Source organism: Suricata suricatta, chromosome 10 (assembly GCF_006229205.1).
Source record: "Suricata suricatta isolate VVHF042 chromosome 10, meerkat_22Aug2017_6uvM2_HiC, whole genome shotgun sequence".
NCBI lineage: Eukaryota > Metazoa > Chordata > Mammalia > Carnivora > Herpestidae > Suricata > Suricata suricatta.
The window spans coordinates 82,538,330-82,561,431 of NC_043709.1; the positions used below are offsets into that span (position 1 = coordinate 82,538,330).

The 23,102-nt window shown below is 36.4% G+C and overlaps 1 protein-coding gene across 4 annotated transcripts in view; it reads left to right on the forward strand.

Annotated features, from left to right (window-relative positions):
• The window catches only part of SOX5 (SRY-box transcription factor 5), a 398,183-nt gene that overhangs the window by 366,093 nt on the left and 8,988 nt on the right, over positions 1-23,102 (forward strand). For all 4 annotated transcript variants that reach the window (XM_029955693.1, XM_029955690.1, XM_029955691.1 and 1 more), the window contains 2 exons: positions 4,143-4,288; positions 20,837-20,945. In XM_029955693.1, coding sequence (XP_029811553.1) covers positions 4,143-4,288; positions 20,837-20,945 — 255 coding nt within the window. The remainder of the gene's footprint in view (positions 1-4,142; positions 4,289-20,836; positions 20,946-23,102) is intronic.

Below are 23,102 nucleotides of genomic sequence, written 5' to 3' on the forward strand. Positions count from 1 at the left end.
TGAAATAATACAGGTGATTTTCAGTCTGTCCCCCTATTTTTTCTGCCCCTGAAAACATATAAAAGGGACCTTTTTAATTTTGAGAATTTTGTTGGTAGTGATTAAGAGGCAACACCAAGGCATAAAAACCAAACTGGTGAATTTAATAAGGTTACAGGATCTTACAAACCTTTTACACTAATGATGCCTAACCTACATTTTCCAAATTATTTGAGGTACTAACTGCAAGCCATGTTGACCTTTACCTTTCCACTTCCCTCTTAAGATTGAGGTTCACCAAAACTTTCCTAAGTACAGACCCTGCTTCTGATCCTATCTTATGATGCAGTTGGTGCCTAAGTATATAATGTAGGCAGAATAAAATGTATCACGTGATCATGGAGGGGGGCAGTTGGGACTCTGATGGCATGACTCCTTTTCTTTGTACCTCTGGACCAACAAGAAATGATATCCCTTCACAGATTTTATCATTATGGTCAATGCCATACAATAAGACTGCTGAGGGTGGGCATATAGAAATGAAAAAGAAAGGAATTGACATTTTTTACTGCCTCTTCAGGTACCAAATGTTATCTACTACTTCACAAGATATGTAATTTCCTTTAATTCTTCCATCAATCTTACATTCATTTTGCAGTTAGGAAATGGAAACCCAATGACATTAAGTGTTCTAATTTCGCAAATATCACACTTTCCAAGAAATAGAAAGCCAGATCCTTCTGAATCTGATGCCCAAATCCTACCTTATTCACTATGCCATTTTGTAAATAAACTGACAGTAAATAACTCTCATGGACCATTATACAAGACTGTATTAACTCATTTACTCTTCACAAATTTATGTTTTCTAGTGAGTAGATGTTATCTCCATTTAACCAATAACATAATTGAGACTTAGAAAGGCAAAACAACATGTACAGTTTATATAGCTTGTAAGTGGCAAAATTAGGATTTTCATTCAACTTAGGCTTATCCAACTCCAAAATGCAAACTTTTTCTGAAAATTGTAACCTTGGACTGAATCTAAGGAAGGGATGAAGAACAGATCCTAGGCAAGGATATGAAGATGGAGAAGTCAGATAGGAAAGGGGATCCTGCTCTGTGATGAGAAACAAGGAAGAAAGGACTTTCTAGAATGAAGGATTGTCAATGCTGTCATTCTGCAAGCCATGGCTAGGGTCCCTTGGACTTTGTGGTTTAAAAGAGCAAGGAAGCAGAAACGAGATTGTAGCAGAAATGGAAGAGTAAGGAAGGAATGGGGGAGTGTAGTGAGAATCTTAGAAGGTAAAGAAAGTTGGAAACAGAAGGCAACACAAAGCTGAGAGACTTTGCTTGTCTCAGGTGGAGAAACTTAAGTACTTACAAGGTGACGTGGCTAGAGATGGTGAAGTTCAGATATGGGTGACAGAAATGTGAAAGAAAATGACCAATGGTGAGGTATAGAAATCTAGAACACGAATTTCAGGGGTTTGCCTTGAATGAAAATAGAGATCCCATTTTTCCTGAAGCAGGAGGAGGCAGTGGGAAGAAATGGGGACAGATTTGAAGCGAGCATGGGGTAGGAGTCGAGGTAGGGGTGGGGCAGGAAGGTGCAAAGTCAACATTATATCGGTCTTCCCAAAACCAGAGGGGAGGCCATTTGCCAAGAGAGAGGGAATCGGCAAGATTGGTATTTTGGTGACTGTGATGAGAACAAAATGTAAAGAAGCAGCAAGCGATCCTGCTACGATTCAACTCTGTAATATATAAGTGACTTTAAGATTTAACACAGCCTATACAAATGGTAGATTTCATACAGCATTTTAGCTAAAATTCCAGAGTGTCTAAAAACAAGAATGTTTCTCTTAAAGTGGATGCCCATTTCCACCTGCATAGGAATACATACCTCAAATTGGAAATAGACATTACAGAACATATGTCTGTCAGTTATTCACCCCCATATAATTTGCATCCCTTTTGCACCTATATTAATTTTTCCTGCACAATGTTATCTTGGCAGCACCCAAAAAAACATAAAGAATTCATACTTTTATTCAATGCCATGTGCCAAACCATTTCAGAATATATTTGTGCTCCGGAGAAGCTAAATAGACTGCATGATGCCAAGTTGTATATACACAGGGGTTAGAGGATAGGAAAATCAGGCTGATCCTCTTCAGATCTTTCAATAAATGAACATATACTGAGACCATCACTGTGTAAGAGCCATATTTCTTTCTAGAGTAGTCATGTTCATGAACAGAGTAAGTTTAAGAATAATATATTAAGAAGGTTGTTCAGGAGAACCAAGAACAGGATGTCGAGGATAATATAAGATGAAAAACAACCATAATTTAAAGTAAACACTAATCCTAAAGGCTTGACCTAGGTCTAAATCGTTGTTTACTATTAATATTGTATTTATAATGAGCAAGGGGGGTTTGTTCTTTGAATAAGTTCCAATGAATTTAGCTCTGAAAAGCCAAACACATAAGTAGCTTTCAAGGCTCCCCTTTCTGTCACCTGCACTGGAACTAACTTATCTTTTCTGCCTCAAGGAGATCAGAGGATGAGGTCTAGCCTGTGCATAGCAAGGAGGCTGGGGGGAAAGCAGAGATCATTTAGACACCTTCCAGCACTGAAGCACTGCACTAATCTGACATCAGCTTCTTCGATAAAAATGTTTAAGCAGCAAGAAAGTATTCTATGTGTTTTGGCAATCGGCAGATCAGATAGAAGAGTCTAGCAATATGACGAGGATGTGTAATCTGACATGATTAGACAAGGCTCTTTAGTACCAGAACATTCATAATTGAGACAGAGAAAGAGGATTAATAACACTTTCCTAACACGGCAGTTAGCCATTTTATATTTCCTTTCTTTAATCTTAGTGTTTTTCAACAAATCATGGGATTTAATAGCGTGTTTTGGCAGATTAGAGGATTTATGGCCCAGATGTTTTTTGTTCTAAAAATGGATTAGGGTGTAAAGTTTGCTGGAATCCATGGAACATGTTGAGGCAAGCCGGTCATTTTATGTGTGATTAGTGCCTGCCTTCTGTCTCACAGTCCCTCCATCTGTCACAATTCACCAATGGATCTGGTTAGATTTAGCCTCATGTCACAAACAAGTCCCTTTTCTGGGCAATTTCATATTATAGATTCAGTTTATGCCATTTTATGCCCTAGTTAAAAGATAGGGAGAGTGAAAGATGATATATTAGCTTCCCTTTCAATATTTACAAAACAGTGTTTTCCCATCGGTATTCTACTCTAAAGTCATGCAGATTATCATAATAATGTGTATCAAATAAATAAGTGACCAGTGTTAAAATTAAGTTAGAAGTTAGTTTTGCTCATTACACCTCTTCTTCTTTTAAAGAAATTATTTTGGCAATTTTTCTTTTCTCTCTCTCTCTTTCTCTCTCTCTTTAACTAACTATAGACACAAGTTGGGTCATTTGACCATCTTATGAAGAGTGTGAATTAACTGTGAATATAGTTTTCAGTAGCCACAATTTCTTATCATACAGTTCACAAGTGTTTGGTTACATTCTGTGATTGAAATTTAGCTTCTTACAAGTTTGTATCATAGCAAATCACTGCCACCTGTGGTTTATTTCACCATCAATGGACCGAGGGGCAGGAATGATCTCCTTCCACTTAGTTAATAATGATTTATTCCTTCTGTACATAACACACCTAATAGTGCTATGTGCAAACTCAAAGCTGACCTAATACTGCGAGAATGTCGGTAATTAGTGATCATCATCAATACCCATATCCTGTGGTAACATTCAAATGATCCTTACATGAAAACAAAATATCAAAGATAGGTTTTATTTCTGCACTACAAAGCATCCAGATAACTGAGAAAAAGTTTGTTTACAATTATACTTTAAGTTTCTTTCCAAGCATGTGGAAAAAACTGTATTTCACCTAAATACTGTGTTTGCCTTACAGGTGCTTGGCACCACGTTCACGTAAAACTGTGTGAATCAGTCATTATCAATTACTTGTTGATTCGTCATAAACAAATGGCACTGAGAAATTATTATGTACCAGACACTAGCCGTTACCCAAAAAGGACATGATTTTATGGTTAAAGGTTAAACTATCCATACATTTGTACAAAACATAGCCTTTGTTCTGTCCCATCTTCAGGTTATTTAAATGACCACGATGCTGTCACCAAGGCAATCCAAGAAGCTCGGCAGATGAAGGAGCAGCTTCGTCGGGAGCAACAGGTGCTTGATGGGAAGGTGGCTGTTGTGAATAGTCTAGGTCTCAATAACTGCCGGACAGAAAAGGTTAGTTCATGAGATTCCTGACTTTCCAAAACGACTTCCGTTGCCTAAAAGCTTTTCTTCTTTGTTTCCTCACCTTCTTGCCATCCTCAGAATGACGGTTCTCCCTCCCTTTTCCCCCTCCTGTCAATACAGGAAAATCTCCATGCCAATCCTAATCAAAACCATCTGCAAATGAGAAGAGTTATAATTCTCTTCTATCCATTTCCAAACTTTGTTGACAATTACTATCCCGCTGTCTGCCTTTCGTTTGCATTAAAATGGAATGGCATTTGAAATATCTGAGCCTGAGTGAAAGTTTTGCTCTACAGAGATGCTTAACTTGTATTTGGGGATGAGCTGGATTTGAGAATCCTGAATCTTCTTTAATCAGCATAAGCTTGGATGATACCCATGCTCATAGTCTAAGTAACCAGGATGCTGAGCTTGTCATAATATGTTTCTAATGCAAAGCACGGTCAAGTTTTAGATGACCACACAATTAGAAATTCTGGCTTTATTATAAAGCAAAATGTGCTTTTTAAAACTTGAATATTATTGTTATGCCCAAGCCCAGGGAAACTTCTGAATTCATCTGAGATACAATCATTTCAAATTCTTGTGTGTAAGCTGCATGGTATTTTATTCAGAAAAATATTATGTTATTATAGAATGCTCAGAGTGATGTACTTATGTTGGTAATATGTGATATTTTTGAGTTGAAATTTTTAAATGTTACTGAGTCTCCTTTTCACAGTCCTATAGCTAAAGAGACACAGTAAATAAGATTTAAAAAAAATGATCAGCTACTTAGCAACAACTTGAAAGTTAACCATCATGGGAAGCTTGTGAGTCAAACAGCATTGTCCAGAATGAGCAGATTGCTAATTTGATAGCTTTCTGGTTTCCCAGGTTTTATATGGAATTTGATGTGCAATCTCTAAGCTCACAAGCTGCGTGGTGGAGGTGAAATATATGTGTGATCCAGTCACAACTGTACTTTTCCTCATGGGTCAAAAGGATAGGGAAATGATTTTAATTCTGCTTTGTTCCTGGAGGGGAGAGCAAAGCATGGTTAGGTATACATCCTTTGCAGTCACACGACATAGGAAGAGCGACATTGGTGCGGCGAGAAGGGCACAAAATTTTTCTAGCTATGCACCAGAAGGGAAGGGGGAAAAGCAACGTGACAGTTCCAAGAAGGAATGATAGCAAGCATAAAGGAATTTATATTCAAATATTTAAACATTCTTGAAAGGATGCTTGAACAGAAATTCCTTTTCTCTGCTCCCCATGTAGAAATGAGTTTAACACTCAGCCAGATGCTAATGCAAAGTGACTCAAGCTATTCCTCGCAAGCATAGCTAAATTGCCGTTATTTGTTAAGCGCATTGAATTCAGCTGTGGATACAGCAGTTGGTTGCATTCAGCAAGCATCTGTACCCTTTTTTTTTTTAATCCTCCAAAGCAGAGACAACTCTACCTATCTCCCCCCTCTCCTCCCCTGTGCTGGCTGGGAATTGTCAAGTGACAACCGACCAAATCCTTTTGGACAGGAAGCCTTCATCCTGAGTTCTATATACTTGCAAAACAGGCCTTGTGGTTGGATCAGGGAGCCCATTAAAAGCACTTTGATGGTATGGAAATTCATCTTCATGAAGCTCCTAGGCCCCTAAGCAGCATGCTGTTTAGCTGTGGTTACAGATCAGTCATTCAGTTCGGAGGGCAATAATTGTGCTGACGGCTTGTAAGGCAATGGAAGTACATAAAATAATCCTGGGCCCTCCACCATGGCACTGCGAGTTAATCTTCTCTAATACAGATCAGCTGTTGTTCTCACACATGACTTTATGCCGGCTCCAGTGACTCTGCTCAGCCTTTTGATTAAGTAACAGGAGTGGAACCATCTGCATTCACTTTACTCCGTAGTTGTCCATTGTTGGAGAACTTTATTCCACTTCTTGTTCCACCTTCGCATACTTTATCTCTCTGATTAGCACCTTCTCTATTTGTGTTGCAGGAGTGATAGTTGCCTCTTGTTGAAAGCTTCTGCGTTCAATTTTCCTTTCTCTTTTGTAGAATTAGAACTTTTTGGAAATCTAGTTTTTGAAGTAATACCTGCCAAAATCTGTTGGCCAATTAAGATGCCTCCAGTCCCAAGAATGTTGTCCTTTCCAAATCTCTTCACTGTGCACTTTCAGTCAGTTATGTCATCAGTGACAGTCATAGATTTTCATGGGTTTTTAAGTGAAAATCTTAAAATAGGAAAATGAAACAGTTCTAATATTATAATAGCATGGCAAACTTTTGTAAGGTGTAAGTAAATATTTTCAGCAGAAGGATCTGAGTGACACCTTGATACCTGACTGTGAAAGTGTGATTTTTGAAGCTCTCTGAGAAGCAGGTGTTAACTGTGTTTGCCCTTTCCTGTTGAACTAGCTAGCATTGATGATTGATCTGTGTGCAACTTATGGGAATTTATAAAGTCAAATTTATGTCCTTTAATTAACACCTGCTCTGTATGAGGGAGGTACACCTACCTCTGCCTTTATATATATATATGTGTGTGTGTGTGTGTGTGTGTGTGTGTGTGTGTGTGTGTATAACTATATAAAGTATATAGTTTAAATCAAATTATTATTTTGTCAACCATGGCATCTTTATGTGTGTGAGCCTACTTGTAGGAAGTGAATAAGAGTCCCACCCATTTTGTCTGGCATATCAGATCACTTCTGTGATCACTTCTGAGTTCACAAAGGCACTGCTTATTCTTCTGCATAAAGTGACATCACTTTGCCTATCCCGTTGTTAACTTCCTAACACCTACCTTTTTCATAGATTTTGATAATTCCCCAACTTTTTCCATGGCCAAAGCATGAGTAGATCAGTAGTTGGTTTGGAATTTTGCTTTTGTTTGAAAGACAGAAACAGAATATAAGATAAATTTCTGCACTGTGTCATTTCACTTGAATGCCAAAGGACATTTCTGTCACTAAAGCAATTCCCAATTTCCAAAACCCAGATAATATGTGAGAGATAAGGAGAGAGGGAGATAAAAGAAAGAAACAAAGAGAAAAGATCTGGGAGAAAGGAAATGGGAAAAGAGACGAAATCCAGCCTGGTGCTTCCCATCTGTTAGAAAGGTGATTGCACGACATGAGACCCAGACAGTTGGAATCCTGTAGTGGAGACCGGTTTCTCAAGTACGCAAACCTTATACACAGTAACTTTTCTCCACACTTCAAGTGACCAACATGGTTGTCCCAAGTAGAGAGTCGTAATTCTGAAAAGCTGTAATTGGTAGTAAAAACAATTAGAGGTGTGAAGACAGGGACAAATGTTTTCTAGTAATATGCACCAAAACACATAATGAAAGTCATTTTTACTAAAACACATTTTAATTGAAGACTTCTAAAAGATTTTTCATTTTTTACTTTTCTTGGAAGTGTTTCAACATACCCAAAAACTGTGTATGTCAGGTTTCTTGGAAACTCTGGGACACAGTGTTATTTATAATTGTCATTTCAGGTTAATTATAGCCTGATTGCATATTTGGATAATGTTATCTTTTATCACATAGCTCTTCACAGATCAGTGTTATGGATGAATAAAAAATCTTCTCAGGTAGAAAAAATCGGAAAGACCCTCATACATTTGGTTTGTAAAAACCAGCCACTTGGCTTCATTAACATCCGCCTGGCACAGTCTTGATCAGATGATCAACTACAAAGTCAGGTTCTGACCTTGTGTTTGAAGGTAGCCATAGTTAATAGGAAACCATAAAGACCTCATACCACCAGGCAGTACTAACATAATAGAAAGCCAATGCCCTTGACTGAAATGCAGTTGACCCAATGCACTTGACTGAAAATAGACCAGAAATTTCCTTGCTTATTTCCCTCACCCCCAATGTAGTTAACCTAGGAGAATGATGTCTATAATGTGGTATTTAGTAGACATGTGTTTCATTACACGCATCAGGAAATCTAAACACAGTAGCTTCAACAAATAATGATTAATTTTTAACACATAATGAAATTCTGGAGTGGGCAGTTCATGGCATTAGTTTATCAGCTCAGCAATGTCAGTATAGAAATCTCTGTGATTCTCCTAGTATTCCCTTAGGGTCATAAAATGGGGCTGTATCTACAGCTATGCCAACTCAGGAAGGAGAAGGAATTTTCTCTTTGTTATTTTCAGTCCTCTTTCACACAGGGATGTTTTTCCTCCCTCCTTCATTCACATCACAGTGTTTCTTACGTTATTCACATAGAGATGTTCCATTGCACCCCTCAAGCTGACTTCCACAAACATCTCATTAGGGTAAAAATGGGTCTGTTGCATTCCTTTAAGACAATTACTGGCCAAAGGAAGAGAACTTGCCTTAAGTTGATCAAAAATGATAGTTTGAAACTGAGTTAGATACCTTATCTCCCCAGAAATCAAGGTATATCTTAAGATCAAAGATTATGTCAGCAGAGAAGAAAAGGACCAGAATGCCTATTGAGTAGGGAAAGGCCATTGAAAGCCACAGACGCCTTACAAAAATGATAATCAAAGCTCTCAAACATTTTCTTCATAAAACCAGTTTGTTTGGGTTGTATTATATTTGTGATCATCTAACTACTTTTGCTCTTACACCATTACATGTCCAGGGCCTGATACCTTATCTGTGGTTCATGAAGAATTAATTCTCACATAAGCATGTGCACACATGTACATGAAAATGTTGCTTAGGTGACAGGTTAAACCAATGACTATGTTCTCACACATGCTTTCTACATGTTAAAGCCTACTGTGGTACTACTTTCATATGTAAAACAGATGCCTCTCACAAAAATAAACATACAGATGTGTGCATCTGTTTTTTAAGGTAGAGAATTTGTCTACCAAGCAAACATTAATTGCCTATAGTGTACTTGAAATCTAAAAGGCCTACCTGTACTATGAATTCATCTATTACTGCAAATAAGAGTACCTGGCAAAATGCCTTACTTTTCCTCCTGAAGTCCTGTGAAAATTCATGACAAATTTCCGTAGAATAAGTGAAAATTTAGTAAATAATAGGTATATTTTAAACAATACTTTATTCAATAACAATGGCAGTTTCTCTTTTCACTTTTCAGTCATACTTATAAGAAGCCTTTCCAAATATTCTATAGACTAATTTGTAAACAGATGTTAATTTTTATTACTTTGGCACTTGGAAACTCTTCCATTACAACCTCCTCTTTCTCTGCTATTGTTAACTTCTTTCCTTCCCTTTAACGGAGTGCCAAACATGAAATGACAGTGACCAATGTTGACTTAATGTGGATGTTTAATAATGAAAAAAAGTGTGTCAGTCCCAGCATTAGTTACAAATGGCAGTAAGTGTATCAGATGGCAACCCTGTAATAATTTTACATTCATCATTCTTTCCTGATGCTTCGCTGGCCATCTGATGGATGGGGCCAGCGGTGTTAACTCTTCAGAAACTGACACAGCGTCTCTAGTTCAGCATTATCTAACACATGCTTCTTCCCTTAGATAAGGACAAGGCATGTGAGGAATTGTGAATTACAGGTTACACTTTGAAAAAGTGACTATGAAGGAACTCATGCGTCGGCTTTCAGTGGAAGATACTACAATTAATTAATGATTTATGGATGGCTTTTGTAGATGTTGCCTTTAGCCAAAATGAATTAGAGAAGTCAAATTAGAACTAGCTATTTCAGTGGGGAGAGGAAAAATTCACAAAGGAGGAAGGCACGTTAGGTAAATCCTTCATGAGGAAGTGAGATTGATCATCGCCGCACTGTGGGAAAGCAGGAGTTCTTTACCTGAAAGTGGAGGGCAAGGGGGGCACTGAAGTGTATGTGAGCACGCATGTGGGATTCTTAAAAAGCCCCCAAACTTTTCAGTCTGCTGGTTGGAATTTGTCTAGAAGAAACTACAGTAACACAAATTGTTCATATTATTTCTTTATAAAAGTATTATTTTTAATCTCTACATTTATATATTAATTGTTCTGTGACTTTAAAAGATACATAAAATATGATGTTGAATGCTTGCTTTTTTATAATTAGAGCCTCTCTACTCTGCAAATTTGTATAAAATGGATAGGGAACTGCTTTCTAGGCAACTGATTATTAGGAAATCTAGACCAGCTTTTTATGTGCAAGTTGGCATTTGATCCTTAGGTTTTCTTTTCTTTTGTTTTTCATTCATAAAACCGTCTTAATTCTGAGTGTCTTAGCTAGGGAACACTTCTTATGGGACAGGAGGGGAGAGGAAAACCCCTCAGTGAATATTATCAGCACAGAGCAGCCTGTTCTCAAAGACCATGACAAAAAGGCAAATAGGTATTATGTCATCACCCATCCATCACTCTATATGTCAGCCTTTCAATAATTCCAATCGACATTCTCGACAGGCTGGTGCAAGTTAAAGGGGCTGTTTGTTTCTAGAAATTGAGTATGGGCTGTCTATAGCCTTTTGTTCCAGATGGTTTTCTTCTGTGTCTTTTCATTTCTTTCTTTTTTCTTTCTTTTCTTTTTGGGGGTATTTAATTGAAATACATGCCGAGTTTGCAGACTGCAAAGATCAGAGCTGTTTTCGTCCAGCAGTGGTAACTATGCATTAAACATTTTGATTTGTTTGAGCTTGAAGTTTAGTCCTTTTTTGCCATTTGCTTCATGGAGTTTGTGTATATTTACAGCCTCTGCATTTAATGGCCACATGCCTTATTTTCACAGATGGCCAGTGGAAGACTTTTTCTTTCTCTTAGTATAGCCCGCTTTCAGTTTTGCTACATTTGTCACGGTGCCACAACTTGCAGCTAGCAAGTGCCCACGCTTGGTGGGGAGCAATTATGGTGTGAGTTTTTAAGGAGCTTTTTAAAGGTTTTTTTTTCCAGTAAACTTTTTATGGTTTAATTTTCAAGCCTAGAAAAGCTGTGCATGTTTTCAAACAGAGAGTCTTGTGTTCTTTACATCATTCTGGTAGAGGGGTTAGTGCAGGATGGTCCAATAAAACGAGACACACAGGGCATGCCAAATTGGGCTTTCAGATAGACACCCACAGGCCTCTCTGATGATTGAAATTGTCTGTTCATTTAAAGACATGAGGATAGGCACAATAGTATTCCTGAAAAAAAGCAAGTTTGAAAACACCATGTAGAGAATGATCTAGATATTTTTAAAGTATATTTCTATGTTGTATAGCTAAAAAGAAGCTAGAAGAATAATACACAGTAGTCATGCCAAGGTGGTGGCATTGTAAATTGACATACGTGCACCCACATTTCCATTTTTTTCTAAATTTCCTGTAAGGAAAGTAAGAATCACTTTTGTTGTTGGACCAGACACGTTCTTAAAAAAAAAAAACAAAAAAAAAAACACCTCTCTTGAGAATGGTCTTTCCTTCACTTCTCCCTTGGTTGTTTCCTCAAGCCCAAGATGGGATAGCCATCTTCTAGACATTTAAACATTAAAGCACTGAAATAATTAGAGACGTTTGTTTCTTTCAGTTTTCTTCTTATATTTACTAGATGTGTTATATTCTGTTGTCGTGTATTGCAAACTACTTTACCAAAACAGATTAAAAATTAAGAGGAAAATGTTCTGAATTTAGCATGTATTTCAAGGATCTCCTTGATCTTTCCAATCATGCCTCTTCTCTTTTTTTTTCCACAAATGAGGAAGACTTGCTCATGAGTCATAGGAATAATAATGGCTACTGATGTTTATTTTGTGTTTTACCCTTTTCCAAGTGATTTCACATCAGCTTTCAATCTCACTCCATAATATGAGCAGAGAAGTAGTCCATCACTATTTTAAAAATAAAAATGAGACTGGAGATTACAGGAATTCCAATGGCAGACCAGATTTTAAACCAAGGTCTTGTGGCTGGAAGTTCAGTCTGTCTTCTAATGGACCGAGCTGAAGAAGTTCAAGGAAGTTCCCAGTACCTGATGATGAGCTCATGGGCCAGTATTGGTCACATTTATTATTTAGTACAGTTTTGAGGCTTCATTACAAGAATCTCATTAAAGCCTCCATCATCTCCATAATTTGCACATTGTTCTTTTTTTTTAAATTTTTTAATGTTCTTTATTTATTTTTGAGAGACAGAGAGAGAGAGAGCATGAGAGGGGAGGGTCAGAGAGAGAGGGAGACAAGGAATTCAAAGCAAGTTGCAGGCTCTGAGCTGTCAGCACAGAGCCTGATGTGGGGCTCAAACCCATGAACTGTGAGATCATGACCTGAGCCGAAGCCGGATGCTTAACCGACTGAGCCACCCAAGCGCCCCTGTACATTGTTCTTCTAATTCTTTGTCTTTCCTGTGTCAGCTCCCTTCCTGGGTCTCTCTTTCTCCACCACACACAAGAGGATGAGCCAGCAAAACAAAAAGAACATGTTCCATTTTACTTATTTTGCTTCTCATAAGCAGTGCTGGTAAAACACATGAAGTTTTAGCTGTTGATTACATTGAGATTTTAAATATCTATTCTAATCTGTATTTTTTTCTCCCTTCCCTTAAAACAACCACAGATAATTAAAAAGTGAACTATAACTTCAATGGGCCTATTTCTATTTGTCAGACCCAACATTTCTGAACCAAGCCCTGACTCTTTACAATAGCCCCATTATATTTATTTAACTGTGGTAACTACTGGCCACTGAGGCTCCATTCATAAGAATGCTAGCAGTTTTATAGCTTTTATTCCATGAAATGGAAAAATTAAAGAGAAAAATTCTATACATTTCTGTAGCTCAATAACTGAGTTACCCATTGTTTATAGAACAGTTAATATCAGACGATATTCAGGTTTTGTGTTTACATCTATGCTGCCCTCCCACCTACCGGACATCCTGTGTCGATGATCAATTCTATTATTTTTCTTTGTTGGCTTCCTATTTTTCTCATATTAGCCTTCTGATTTAACTCGGTGTGCACAGTGTCTATATCTGCCCTGCTTCGAAATGTAACAGTCCTTCTTTTTAGACTTTGGTTGAATGCTGACCACATACACAAATATTTGAAAACTTGAGTCTTAGTTTTTCTCTTCTCCTGCCTTCTCTCTTCCATGTACACATCATAAGTACAACTGTGACAAATAAGCAAGGGCCAATATTTTGCCAGGGCAGCATTCCTGTGTACCTTCTTTGTGACTGATTTGCTTTCTGCAGATTCCTTTGAGTGACTTTTTTGTGCATTTTACCCCCAGGTCTCTCCCTGGCAGTACTATTCAGTTTTAGGGACTAAATTGGTAATGTTGAATTTGGGTACATAACTGTGTCTTTCACAAAGTACCCAAATCAGTAAATCTGGTGGCTATTTGACAGTCTATTCATAAAATATACCTCAATAACCATAGGTTTTTTTCATAATTTGCAGTATCTTCCTTGACTATAATAGAATGATTGTAGAATTCACCATTATAAGTGAAGTGTCCTTAAGTTTTGGAACTTAAAATGTTTAAGAAAACTGTCATTGATGGATAGAGAAAATATGTATAATTGTATACATTGGTTGCAATGTTTTAGGTTTGTTTTAGGGAGTGTCCAGTAAAGTAGGATGTAGAATTGCAGGTTTGAAAGAAAATGAAAAGGGCTTTGAATCCAGCCTGTCATCTGATGTTGATTTCCTCTTCTATATTTTTAATACGCTAGGCAGGTGGCCATGTGGCCCATAGTAGAAAATCTCCAGAAAGGGGAAATTTTTTTTTTTGACATCTTCAGGCAGCTCAACTTAATGCACAGAGACCTGCGACTATTAGATAACTCTTTGTGGTTCATCATCTTTCACCTGATTCCTTACAACCATTCAGTGTTGTGTCTCTTGACTACATATGACCAGATCCTATCCCTTTCTCACAAATACCAGGCCTTGATTCTTTTTTAAAATAAATTCGTTCTTAAGATATTTACAGACAGATGTTTTTGATCTGCTCTTCCCACCTCATTCAACTTTCTTTTCCATTGGCCCCGTGCACCTTCTCCATCATGACAATAAGGGTATTGACAGGAATATAATACAAAGCCCAAAACATTACAACCATGAAGCATCACAGTCTATATTTGAATTCCTATAGAAAAAATATACTGAAGTAATTTTAGTATTATTTTTGTTAACAACTTCATACTAGCTTTTGTTGTCACTACATCCTCTACTAAGTGCTCTTCGCTAATTTTTATAACTATCACCTCTGTCTTTTCTGGAATATACATTAAGTGCTCAGGTCATTGTTCCTCAGATTTCTCTCCTATATCATGAAAATCAGAATTATTTGTCATTAACTTTCTAATATTTCTCCTACTTTAAAATGAGTTCTTTAAAAATCATAAATAGGGATTCATCAATTCTATCTATACATCTTGGAAAATTATTCATGTAGATTAAGACTTGAATTCATAGAAACTGTGTTTCCTTCAAAACCATTCCATCTACAATTCTTTTTAAAGAAAATGTAATCAGACAATACATTTCAATTTGATCAGATTACCTGATGAAACTGTTTCTAAGACATTTAGCTAAAATATTTATTTGGCAAAATATTTATTAAAATAAATACTTAGCATCAGAAAACATTCCATGAAAACGGCTACCAAATTTCATAAAAGGTATTTAGACTGTGGAACAAAATTATGTGTTCTAATTCATGATTTTCTCCACTAGGGGAATCTCTGAATTTAGAAAAAGAAAACATCAAGATTAGATAAGGCTGATTTCATATATGACTAGATCAGAGGACATTCACGGACCTTTCCAACTCCTTTGCTCACATATCTCTGTGATTGATTCTATGATGGAGAAAATGAATGGAAAATATTCCTGAGGGATACCAGATTTCAGAGTACCAATGTGTCTGGGAATATCCTACTGCATACATTTACATTTGTCCAGAGTAAAATTAGTGAGTGATTTCTTCAATTTGCATTTTTGTTAGACTTGGAGAGAAGTGTGTGTGTGTGTGTACGCGCACGCGCTAGAGAGAGACAAAGAGAGACTGTGTATTTGTATATAATTTATATACAATTTACAAGAAAGCCTTTTCTCCCATTTGTGCTGTTAGATTATGTGGGTGGATGGTTAGTTTTTACAAAAATAGTGTTCTCAATAAGCAAGGGTGAAACCAAAAGGTTGAGGGGATAGACATATGCATTATTTCTTTATATTTTACTTAAGCTGATGAGAAAAATCTCCAACTGATAAATCATTATGACATTGTAAATAATCTTTCATCTTCTTTGGTGGTCTGTGAGGTTCACATAATTAGAGGGTTAAAAACCGTTTTTGTTTCATTCTTCCTCCCGTGTCATTAGTATAGAAGTAGACCATAAAAAAAAAGTGCAGCCAGAAGGGGTTTAACTGTTACTGAGTCAACATTTGACAGTCACACTCTATTCTGTCATTTCATGCATTTGCTTTTTATGAGTTTTATAGCTTTGTGAGCTTTATTTCGGGATGTCCATTATGATAGCCGATCCACAGCTCATCTCTCTCTGTATATGTGTGTCTGCTGGGGAGCAAAGCTCATCACTTATGCGAATCCCAATTTCAAGGAGTAATAGAGGAACCATTTACTCATGCATTGTTTAATTTTGGATTAGGTAACTAAGGAAATATCTACAGCATCTAAGACGGAGTTTTTGTGAGGTTTTATTTTGTTTTGTTTTGTCTTGACTGCTCTATGAAATGCTAAAACAGGATGTTCATTTGAGCCTTTATAAATAGTGAATTTTTAATTATTTTCTGTATATGTTGAAGTAATGGAATCGGAGAAACTTTCACTTTAAGTGACTAGACTTACAAATCATCATGTCTGAGCATCAAATGGAAAATAAAAAAGATAATCCATCCTTATAGATGATGGACAAGAGGAATGAAAAAAATATAAATAATTTTTAGAGTTGTTACCAAAATTCTCCTTTTAAATAAGTACTTGTCCACTACTCTAGCCATAGAAAATAAAAGACCATAACCGTGACATGTTACTTAATACCGATACTGAACTATTCCTGTAATTTGTATATGCTAGAAAAAAAAATCTTTATTTTTTTCAATTTCCCTCATTGGCTTTTTTCCCTAATATTAAAAGCATATATACCTTAATTTTTTAAGCTGATGAGAATCTATCATTATATTTACACCCCATTTTATAAAGTAGGATTCTGGGATTTGGGGAAGATAATTGATTCATCTAAAATAACATAGCCAATATACGGAGCAGAGTTTGGTTATGTGATGTTTCTGATTCCCAAACACATTATTTTTTATATGGGTCATTTTCTATATTTTCTAATATGTCATCTTCCCATTAATCCCTATGATCTTTTGGAATGCCTGGGTGGCCCAATCGCTTAAGTATTCAGCTCTTGATTTTGGCTCATGTCAAGATCTCTTGATCTTGGTCTCATGGTTCAAGAGACCAAGTCTCTGTTGGGCTCTGCACTGAGAGAGCAGAGCCTGCTTGGTATTCTTTCTCTCCTTCTCTATCTGCTCCTCCCCGACTCACACACATATGTGCAGTGTGCATACTCTCTCTCCCTCCCTCTCTTTCTCTCAAAATAAACAAACATTTAAAAAAATCCCTGTGGGGCTTTTGCAACTCAGAACATACACATCTTTGCTGACTACTTCTAATCAAGTCATCGCTCATGTCTCCTAAGATATTACTTGGCTTTCCTTGTTGATTCCCACCACTGCCTAGTGTCATGCACAAACAATACAATATGTTATTTTCTACTCTGCAAGTCCGTTGAATAAGCCACAGAACCCAAGATCAGCTAGCTACCAAATTGCCTAAGTGAATATTAACACATTAATAATAGTTCTTTGAAGGCTGGATTTAAGTATCATTTACTTGATCCAAAAAAACTATATGATCTAAAATTTTATTTTCTTCTATAGAGGAGACATAATTCATTTGGACCTCTTTCAAGTCAACATAAGATCAGAAGATTTTTCAAGTAAAAACAGACTTTGCCTAATGTGTCCCCTTGATATCAGTAAACTTGCATTATTGTCTGATTTGATTAGCCAGGTGGAAATCATCTTTCCAAAAGAAATCTAGTTGTTATCCAATTGCTAGCTTTATTCAAGAAATAAAGCACATAGGTCATCTTGTTTGGTCCTTATTTATACACCCTCAAGCCTTTCCATTCAGACTACTTTGTAATAATTAGTATGTTTGCACCCTCTATTCTGAGATAGAGCATTTCAGAATTTTGGCAAGTATTTCTTTAAATGTGTTTATTTTTCTTTCATTTTTGTTTTGTTTCTTATGGAAACAAAAAAGGGAAAAGGGGAAAGAAGACCTAGGATTTAGATGCATTGAAGGGAAGTAAAGTAAAAGTGCTGTACTGGATTTGTGTTCAAGAACACAGATCTTTAAGTGGGGGTATGAGCTGTTCTTTACCTTGACTAATGTATTTTTACTGAAAACAATTGGAACTCAGAGTCTAAATTTGGGGAAAATTATCATTTTTGCCAATCGGCATTTTTTTCTGCTTCCCCAAACTCAATTTATTGAGTGTTTCCCATTTTCAACATCTTCCAATTCATCCCCTTTGTACCTGATATCAAACTGTTCTTGATTTGTTTCAGCTCCCATTTTTTAGAAAAGATTAATTATTAGGACTTTGGGAATCAAAGTATTACCTTTTTGAGTAATATTGGCACATTTGAAAAGAGACTTTTAAGAAGAGAAATATTTAAACCAAAGAACAGAATCTCAAATTTTTTAGTTTTAGACATGACAGTGGAGAGGCAGACTCGGCAGGGGGACAGCCAGGGGACAGCCAGGGGACAGTAGGCCTGGAAGGAACAGGGCTAGAGGAGTCTTCTCAGTGTGCTAGCATTTGTGCTTTATAGTATTTGACTGATTCTTTCTCATCCCATATACCTGTAAAGGTTGAATATAAAATTTTGAGAACTATCCTATTGTTAGTTTTTTTTAAGTTTTATTCATTCATTCATTCATTCATTTAGAGAGAATCCCAAGCAGGCTCCACACTCTCAGCACAGAGCCCAATGTGAGATCATGACCTGAGCCAAAATCAAGAGTCAGAAGCTTAACCAACTAAGGCACCCAGGCACCATTTTTAAGAACTATTCTTAAATTCAACTCATTCTTCTGATGTTTCAGTATATGATGTAGACTCCTATCCACGTAAAAATTTATATGCACCTCTATACATAAAAGCTGAATATAAACTTTTATTTACTATAAGATCAATTTTCATATGGAATTATATGGTAATTATTTGCCATGTAACCACTGTATTTTTATATAATACTACATATTTACCATATAACCACTTAGGTTTTGTAATATCCCCCTTACCTCAGTTCCTTAAAGTCTTATGAATTTATTGTCAGTGAGGGATTTTAAAATGTGCCAGTGTTACCGTTTTGATGTACGTGCTATCTTAAGGTGTTCTAATTAAAGGCACACCACACATTCTCCAGTTCCTTCAGTCATGTCTCATTTTCTTGTTCACATGTCTGAGAATCAGCTATGCAAAGGGTCACAAAAACAAGACAGCTTACCCTGTTGACTTCTGCTAACTGCCACGGACATGCTCTTGAGAAGTACTGTAAATTCCATTTTGGGTGACTAATTAAATAATTTCATTATACCACGTGCTCTAGAGGTAGATGATTAAAGGTTACTTACTGTAAAAACTGATGGTGACTTTCCAATCCATCATTTGCTGATTTTAGCTTAATGGTAAAATGGCACAAGATTCACAGCCAAACTCAGAACCATTGAAGTCACTTAACATTTCATCCTTTTTCTATTCCAATTGTCTTCATTTTGCTTTTTCTTCTTAAAAGACTTTGCTTCAGAATGGAAAATTCTCTGTAAAATATATAGCATTAGTACCCTATACACCATTAAATTAAAAACTGAGAGGCAATCCATGCCTAGTACATTCCCCAAAGATAGTACAGTAAAGTCTTCATTGACTGGAGACTATCAGATCATGCTGGTGGAATGTGTTTTTGTTTTTTTTTTTTTAATGTAACTGTCTTCTATTTTAACAGCTACATTTACTATAAAGGGTCTGTTAAGCTGGTGTCCTTGGTGTTCCTGTTCTTAGCTGACTGTATACAGCAGACTCTCTCAGCGAAAGAAATCTAGAACATAGAAAGTAGCTGAAAAATACCAATTTCACACATATTGGATCAGGTTCTATATTTTTAAATATATTATTTATCTTACCTTAGTACTATATAATCCTATAGAACTAGAGTTGATATCAACTATTTTGTTTCCAATTTCCCTGCTGTGTTTTATACTAGTTGACAATTAAAAAATAGTATTTCTACTGAATCACGTAGAGACTTTGATGAATAGGAGCCCCAAGTCTGCTAACTTGAGAGAATTTTTGTCTAGTATATATAATTGTAATACTGTCAGAGATTTTGTAGAGATAAAGCATGTACTATATTAAGAATATAAACACCCTAATGGTTCTTGGTGGGAACATTAGTTTGGCCCTTACCTGTATTACAATTATCTTAAATAATTGATTATTTTCTGTGAACATTTTGTGTTAATAGCTGTTATGCAGTATGTGTGGTTCATTTGTACCGTTCATGACTGTGTTCCTCAGAAAGTGAGATAAATAATTATAAAGAGACCTGACCAAATTTTATGGAATTCATAGATGCTTTCCTTAAAACTGTTTTGGAACCAAATCATCCTCAGAGCAATGATGGAAAGTGCTAGAAAAGTTGTAAACCTTTCATTGTATGCTTTTTCTTTTTATAAAATGACCCAGTTACTTAATTGGAAGTAGTTTTGTATCTCATGTGGTTTAGATTAAGCCTTATATTTTCCTTGAAAATAATTTCATTTGTAATGCCATGTTCTCCATGAATTCAAATCATGCACTGCATGCTTTTAAATGACTTGATGTCTCTGCAGATCTAATTTTGGTGTATTTGTATCTCAAATAATTCGCCAATTCAATATTTTGGCTTAGCAATCCAAATCAAATTGTGGTCCAAGTAGCAGGCACTCACATTGAATGTACAGAGACTTGACAAGCAATTAGCAATGAATATTTAAACATCTTCATTACCCTTGCATGAGGAATGCAGATGGCATTTAGGGAGATGGCAACCAGAGGGCACTACAGTGAATTATGTTTCTATCAGTTGGTCACCTGACTATTGGAAGCCTTTCTCTGGGCCCCAGGCCACTCCTATACTTCTACTGTCTGGCTAAAAATAAAGCATTCCAAATGTTGTAAAACAGGTTACTTTCATGAAATCACTCTGCACATTTTACAATTCAGGATGATTGTATCCAACGATCCCAGCGTATACCCTTTAGGCATACCAAACCCAAATGCCAAGACTATCTAGGGGATTCTAAGAATTAGAGTTCCTTCAAAAAACCTGCTCGTCATTTGCTTCAGTTATCTCATCAGAATGTGCTGAATGTGCAAAGGTGAATAAATCAATATCTGTCCCTCCCAGAAGTTAATGTATTATATATGGCCCAAGAAAAAAATGTCTTTGAATAATTATAATTTCCAGATTGAGCTCTCATTATGAATTTCTTTTTTTAAGGAAAAAACAACACTGGAGAGTCTGACTCAGCAACTGGCAGTTAAACAGAATGAAGAAGGAAAATTTAGCCATGCCATGATGGATTTCAATATGAGTGGAGATTCTGATGGTTTGTGAAAACTATTCATATATATATATATATATATATATATATATATATATACATATGTGTCAATAGTGTGCAGAAGTGACTATTTAGCGTCTATTAAAGCTACTAAAAAGTATGTAAGACAGCTGCCTAATATGTGATCATTACAATCAGAGCTCACGTGTACTGAGCAGTTCCCACATGCTAAACTGCTGAGTATTCTGCATAAATCATCTCATTAGTTTCTAGCACAACCTGTGAGGTAAATAGTATTACAAATAAAGAGATTGACCCTGGGAATTTTGAATAATTTTTCCCCAACATAACAGGGCTGTAAGTACCAGAGGCAGCTCTTGGATTCAAGATGACATGATTCTAAAGCAAATACTCTCAGTTACTGTCTAATCTATCTCCGTTCCCTATTTCTTATACCCAAAACAAACTTTTTAGAAATTTGTATCTCTCAGTTTATCTTCAAGTTGTCATTTGTAAGACTCTGACCAAAATACAAGGATCAACGGACATTTTCAGGATTTTTTTTTTCATTTTAGCGCCCCTCCGTCTTATACTGTCTACTATACGGTCCAGTGTCATCCCTACCCTTTGTAACCCAACTAGCACACCAGCTGCACAGCCTCATGCTTTCCTCACATGCCTTCTTGTTGTATGCATCATCTCTGAATATTCTAAAATCCAAAATGACAATTAATGAAATTGATACCCTAGTTTTAATAGCATAGCAAAGAAAGAAAAGAAGAAAGTGCTGTTCCTCTCACCTTGAGCCCCAGCTGGGAACCTCCGTCCAGTGTCAAGTGCCATACATGCCATTTTAAGAGCACTGTCCTCAAATTTGTTACTATTGTAGAGGAAGTTCCCTGAATGTAGAAAAGACTGTACCAGAGCAAACCATCAGGAAGCCTACTTCAGGACAGAGGAGATTGCCTTGAATTCCCCACATACTTAGTTGTGACACTCTTTGCCTCGGCCCCCAATTGTGCTTTTAGGTCTAGTTCTGCACTAGCCATGAAACTAGTCAAACTTAAGCATGTACCAGATAATTTTATCAAAACTGAATGTTATTCAATAGAGTATCCAATAAAAGTCAGTGTTTTCCTAGCCTGTTGGATCCAAACATTTCCTTCTATTTTCCATATCACTTGGTTAAGATAAACCTGGCCTAAGTACATATAAAGGGCTTGTTTGGCTGTGATAAAGTTGCATAATGTTCATTTTATTGCTTATGTTGCTGTAAGGTGTAAGAACAAGAAAAAGCAGATGTGCAAATGATCATTTGCTGGTTACAAACCCGTTTTAGGAAGATGTTGCATATATTAGCACTCTTTTATGTCAATAAAAAGACAATTACTGGTAATAAGACATTTTGTAAATTTTAGGTTGTATTAGCATATAGTAACCAGCATTACAGCATCAGAAATTTTGTTGCTGTTATTTTTTTAAAATTCAGTCATGCTTGTATGCAAAATATTTTCCAATCTTCATCAGACCAAAGAGTGTACTAAGAATGAGAAATAATGAGAAACTCCACCAACAGGTATGCCGTGTTTATGTTTGCTGCTATAGAGGTCTTCAAGTCTGGGTAATTCTGGGTTGATTCCTATTTCTTCTAATTAAGAAAAGAAAGGAAGAGGAGTACAAAAGAAGAATAAAAAAGCAGTGCCTCAACTACTGATACAAGCTCTAGAAATCTCCAAATTATTTAAAAATTTTATATGCTACCAAAATACATCTATCCCATATTTTCTATGGAAAATTTAGTATCACAGTTCTGTGTTTTCTTATGCTTCTCCTGATTTTCTTTGCCTAAACTCAAGTATCTCTGGAAGCATTTAGTCTGGTGAAACTATTCTATAAAGTCATGCGAAGCCTAAAGGAGTGAATGCAGCTCCCAACATTTCTACCGTGACTCTTGGTTGTGTTTTATCATCATGAGTCTTGAAGGGAACTTTCAGGGAGTCTCTGGATAACTTTAGATGTTAGGGAGAAAATTCAAGAGAATGAATATTTTATTCACCTTAAATATGTGGCTGTAAACTTCTTAAGAAGCCACAGTTGTGTACCTGTTCATTGTTTTTTCCCTACCATTTTCAAATACCCTCTGGGGAGCAAGCTATCATGGATCCATCAGCATCTTTCATGCATTTATCAGCACGAAATTGC